This window comes from Oncorhynchus masou, chromosome 10, assembly GCF_036934945.1.
Source record: "Oncorhynchus masou masou isolate Uvic2021 chromosome 10, UVic_Omas_1.1, whole genome shotgun sequence".
NCBI lineage: Eukaryota > Metazoa > Chordata > Actinopteri > Salmoniformes > Salmonidae > Oncorhynchus > Oncorhynchus masou.
Window position 1 is genome coordinate 8,502,650 of NC_088221.1, and position 6,000 is coordinate 8,508,649.

General features: G+C 43.8%; 1 protein-coding gene across 3 annotated transcripts in view; it reads left to right on the top strand.

Annotated features, from left to right (window-relative positions):
* Positions 1 to 3,175, top strand: part of hecw2a (HECT, C2 and WW domain containing E3 ubiquitin protein ligase 2a) — a 50,463-nt gene extending 47,288 nt beyond the window's left edge. For all 3 annotated transcript variants that reach the window (XM_064975749.1, XM_064975748.1, XM_064975750.1), the window contains exon 30: positions 1,128 to 3,175. In XM_064975749.1, the coding sequence (XP_064831821.1) occupies positions 1,128 to 1,239 (112 nt within the window). In that variant the 3' untranslated portion in view covers positions 1,240 to 3,175. The remainder of the gene's footprint in view (positions 1 to 1,127) is intronic.
* The last annotated feature ends 2,825 nt before the right edge of the window (positions 3,176 to 6,000 follow it).

Sequence of the window (6,000 nt, forward strand, 5' to 3'; positions counted from 1 at the left end):
CCATGTTTGCCTACCTGTTTATATGAGCTATTCTTATGTGTGTGTGTGAGATGTATGCACATAAATTAGTGTGTATGCAGTGCGTGTACAGTCATGGCCAAAAGGTTTGAGAATGAAACAAATATTAATTTTCACAAGGTCTGCTGCCTCAGTTTGTATGATGGCAATTTGCATATACTCCAGAATGTTATGAAAAGTGATCAGATGAATTGCAATTAATTGCAAAGTCCCTTTTTTCTATGCAAATGAACTGAATCCCCCAAAAACATTTCAAACTGCATTTCAGCCCTGCCACAAAAGGTCCAACTGACATCATGTCAGTGATTCTCTCATTAATACAGGTGTGAGTGTTGACAAGGACAAGGCTGGAGATCACTCTGTCATGCTGATTGAGTTCAAATAACAGACTGGAAGCTTCAAAAGGAGGGTGGTGCTTAGAATCATTGTTCTTCCTCTGTCAATCATGGTTACCTGCAAGAAAATACGTGCCGTCATCATTGCTTTGCACAAAAAGGGCTTCACAGGCAAGGATATTGGTGCCAGTAAGATTGCACCTAAATCAACCATTTGTCGGATCTTCAAGAACTTGAAGGAGAGCAGTTCAATTGTTGTGAAGAAGGCTTCAGTGCGCCCAAGAAAGTCCAGCAAGCGCCAGGACCGTCTCCTAAAGTTGATTCAGCTGTGGGATCGGGGGAACAAAACATTGATATTTTGGGTCCATGGCCAGGAAACTCCCCAGACCTTAATCCCATTGAGAACTTGTGGTCAATCCTCAAGAAGCGGGTGGACAAACAAAACCCCACAAATTCTGACAAACTCCAAGCATTAATTATGCAAGCATGCCAGGGCAGATTGCAGAGGTCTTGAAAAAGAAGAGTCAACACTGCAAATATTGACTCTTTGCATCACCTTCATGTAATTGTCAATAAAAGCCTTTGACATTTATGAAATGCTTGTAATTATACTTCAGTATTCCATAGTAACATCTGAAAAAAATTATCTAAAGAAACTGAAGCAGCAAACTTTGTGAAAATTAATATTTGTGTCATTCTCAACTTTTGGCCACGACTGTACGTTATGTGCATCTGTCAGTGTGCTCCTCTCACTATCAGTCTGCCTCTCTACAGGGCTCACACATGCTTTAACCGTCTGGACCTCCCGCCGTACCCTTCGTTCTCCATGCTCTATGAGAAGATGCTGACAGCCGTAGAAGAAACCAGCACCTTTGGCCTGGAGTAAACTCTCCAAAATGGCTGCCACAGCCAGGGGGCGAATTGGGAAAGAACAATGGTGGAGAGGAAATCCTGTCACCTTAGCTTGAGGCGAGACAGTACTCGCAGTACACAATGGAAACTGAATAGACATCTACCAGAAATTATAATTTTGGAGAAGCAACAGAACTTTTGGGGACAATTTCACCACCAAGACAATCCCAATTTGCCCCCCCCCCTCCTCCGGCTTGCCTATACCTCCCGCCTCCATGATCCCACACTTCCTGGAATCACGTTACCGTTCCATTACCTGCACTGATGCCCTCCATTTGATTCCTGTGTACAACAACCACACTTGTGCTTTATCTCTTATCTGTTTATTGGCCTTGGTTACTGTATCTCCTTTTTCCTACAGGGGCTCAGCCTGCCCTTCCAAGTCCAGAGACACCTCTTCCTAATACCCTATGCTTCCTCCTTGATTGACCCCCTGTTCTGGACCTCGGAACTGTGTCTTTCTACTCTGGGACTGGAGACTACGTACACTATAATACATCATTTGACTAATTCCTTGTCTTCAAACACACACTCATTCACTCTCACACACTTTCAAGATGACTCTCATGATTAATTTCTGAGGGGATTAAATTGTATGTCACAGCTCCTAAGGTGCACCAAAGGCATTGACTCACTCCAAAACACATTGTACTTGTCTTCTTATGCTAGACTACATGAGCAAGGCTCTAAAACTGGCACACACTAAGTCACGATAACAAATACAATTGTAGGGTCACTCTTTTTCAAAATAAATGAGATGCACTTTCTCATACACATATGTAGCTACACACACACACACACACACACACACACACACACACACACACTGAGACATTGCCTAACATGGCTCTATTTCTCACTAATGATATTGCCTCCCATCCACTGAACTGATGAATGTATCACATAAAAGACTGAATGTATGAAACTTCAGCACCTCTGGCTTGCTGTAGTAGGAGGAGGAGCCTTTGCGGCCAAAGACAAATAAACACCAGAGCCGCACCAGGAAGTGGATCACCTAAAATTGGTTGAATATGGAAGCCAAGGCTGAAAGTGGCACCGGACACGTGCCTTGTTATGACAAACCTTTTCACTCAGTGTTTTGAGGAGGGTTGGTTGGGGACCCGATAGTGGGGCGCACCTATTTCTTCCTCTTGGGTCACAGCCGAAAAGTTGTAACGAGAGACTTTGTAATGTTTATTTGGTCGGTCAAAAGAACATTCAAATGGCTAGGTGTGTTACACACAACAAAAACAGAGCTACAACTCTTAGTTGTATTCTAAAATAGTTCCAGAATACAAACACGAGGGCAGCACATGATATGGTACTTACTTCAGTACCGTACACACAGCTATGGAAGCATCTATAAGCTCGGGACATACACTACACACCTACACAGATGCTTGGGATCTCTTGAAAGCACGTGTTCATCCTGGTTTTGGACTTCTCAGTGCATATCCCCTACCCAACGGACTCATTCAGACACACACACGCACACGTGTTCACAGACACACCCTTTTTATGTGGGTACGCATGATTACAACTACTGTACAGAGGTCTGTGCGAGCAAGACAGACCACTCGGGCTAGAAGCCCCACTGTGATGCATTGTGGAGGAAGCCTTCATATCTCAGCCTGGCTTGAAACTGCATGCAAGGTCCATCTCAGCAACTCTGTGAGCTGCACTGAGCCCGGGACCCCTAGATGGTGTTGTGTTATATCTCGATATTTGCATGCAGAAATAGTGCAACACAAGTCTGTCCTTAATAACTTTTGCATGAGGATATCTCTATCGATGTTGAGAAAAGGGCGGGAGGAGCCGGATAAGAACTGTAGGGTATGCTGCTATAATGCGTTATGAATGTGTCCGTGATGAGGTGGACGCGATCAAATAAATATTTCGGTTTTGTGCCACATTGTTTATGGCTTCACAATTGTGAAATGTTATAAGCTTTATGTTTTGTTTATATTAAGGGTTATGACTAGTGTTACCGAAGTACTATGGCAACACGAAGTACTATGGCAACACACTTTAAGGGAATTGTTTTTGTTACATTCATGAGATCACCTGTCTTGATGATAGGTTAGAGGTTAGAGGTCATGGTTCATGGCTACACAGAGAACCACACGGTGTGTGCTGGTCCTGTATGTCTCATCCTTGTGTACATGTATGTCTGCACCTGTTGTGGGTGTGTGTAATTATATATTTTGCACTGAAAGTACCAGAGCTTTGGGGCTTGCATAGTCAACCATGTCTCCCTAATTTTGTCAGGTTGACAGAATTAGGAATGACCCCAGCCTCGGCCACACATCCCCTTGAGTTTAGAGGGGCAGCTTCATGGCATGCCCAGTAACCATTCACAACTGTTTTTAAGTCATTTCTGCCAATCAATACATTTTCCACGCTAAGGATTTTTCTTCTGCTGCAAATGTCCAAATAAGAATAAAGTCAGTTTGCTCCTCACCCAATGAGGACCAAGCTCATCGCCACCACCACTCCCCATGGCTGATCAATTACATCTGTGTCAGAACTACTCTATGCAAAAGCTCCTGTATCTCTCCATTTCACCACCATTTATTGTATTAAAAGACAATGACAAATGTCAAGTTTTAATTGGTAAGTTTTAATTAGCGATACATGAATGCGTGTTTTCTTTCTGTGTATCTTTTGAGAGATGAACCAGGGGCTCAGCTAGTGGGCCCAACGTTTAGAGAGCAGCAGATGAAGATCTACAGCATAAAATGGACATGGTTTTCTGTTCTATAAGAAAGAGAATATCTCTTCTTCTATCCTATATATTTCTTTCTGCAGAAATAAACAAACACATCTTATTTTAACTGTGCATTACACAAACAACATCTATAGGAAAAAATGAAAATACCCAGGCCCAACTAATAAATTCAAAGGCAAAGTATGTTGGATTGTATTGATGGTTTCAGCTTTTTGTGCAATACATGTCAGAATGACCCTGTCCTAGGGAGACAATTGTTCTGTGATCAGATAACACAATGTTATTCTCTTTCAAGTAATCGTTTTGGTATTTCACTTATGGGATACGCCCCCAGCGTATTCTTCAGAAGCCTTTGCTAAACTACACCACCCATGGACTGGGTGGTGTCGAGACGTGTGAGTCGGGGAAGGGTGTTCCGCCGGGAAAAAAAAGGTCAGACGCAGCGTCTCTGAGTCATTGAAACACTTCTTCTCGCTTCTCATCAGAAAGCTTACCTCGACACGGCTGCATTTTCCAGATTTAGCTAAACTGTTCACAGACGTGAGCTTAGAACTCGCTCTCCAGGCCCGATCCTCTGGGCTGTGCAGTGGTGGAAATTTTCCTTTTCCTTCACCATAGTTAGAGGGAAATTATTAGAGGGAGGAACGGGTACAGCTGTGACATGGCTACCTCGTTCACAACGAAGTTGGCTGTATCCCAACAGTGATTAATCGTTAGCAAGCTAGCCACCACGCTAGCTAGCTTTTGTGGTTTTACTTAGCTATTAGTAAATTTTTCTATCTTTTCTAATCAGTCATTTCGGGAAACAGTATCCGGCCATTCGAGTGCCACAGAGTGAAAGCTAGAATCTTAGCATCCCAGCTATGGCAACAAAATAATCTCCCATTCCAAACGAAGGGAAGCTCCTGGCACGACTCTGCACCTGTGGAAACAAGATATCGGCCAAGGACACCCACTTGGTGTGCTCCGCTTGCCTTGGGCTGCAACATGGCCAGGAAGTGTCAGCCTCCCTTGGCTCCTGTCCACACTGTGCCCTCTTCACTGTGGCTATTCCATGTGAGAAATTGCCAATAAACTGAAAATCTCGTACAACGCTGTCTACTCCTCCTTTCACAGAACAGCGCAAACTGGCTCCAACCAGATTAGAAAGACGAATGGGATGCCCCGGTGCACAACTGAGCAAGAGGACAAGTACATTAGTGTCTAGTTTGAGAAACGGATGAATCACAAGTCCTCAACTGGCAGCTTCATTAAATAGTACCCGCAAAACACCAGTCTCAACGTCAACAGTGAAGAGGCGACTCGGGATGCTGGCCTTCTAGGCAGAGTTGCAAAGAAAAAGACATATCTCAGGCTGGCCAACAAAAAGAAAATATTAAGAATGGCAAAAGAACACAGACACTGGACAGAGGAAGATCGGAAAAAGTGTTACGGACAGACCAATTTAAGTTTGAGGTGTACGGATCCCAAAGAAGAACATTCGTGAGGCGCAGAAAAAAATAAAAGATGCTGGAGCAGTGCTTGATGCTATCTGTCAAGCATGGTGGAGTCAATGTGATGGTCTGGAGGGGTTTTGGTGATGGTAAAGTGGGAGATTTGAACAGGGTAAAAGGGATTTTGAAGAAGGGAGGCTATCACTGGATTTTGCAATGCCATGCCATACACTGTGGACGGCACTTAATTGGAGCCAGTTTCCTCCTACAACAGGACAATGACCCAAAGCACAGCTCCAAACAATGCAATAACGATTTATGGAAGAAGCGGTCAGCTGGCCAGCACAGTCACCGGATCTCAACCCTATTGATCTGTTGTGGGAGCAGCTTGACAGTATGGTACGTAAGAAGTGCCCATCAAGCCAATCCAACGCGTGGGAGGTGCTTTAGGAAGCATGGGGTGAAATCTCTTCAGATTACCTCAACAAACTGACAACTAGAATGCCAAAAGTCTGTAAGTCTGTAATTGCTACATATGGAGGATTCTTTGACGAAAGCATTGTTTGAAGGACAC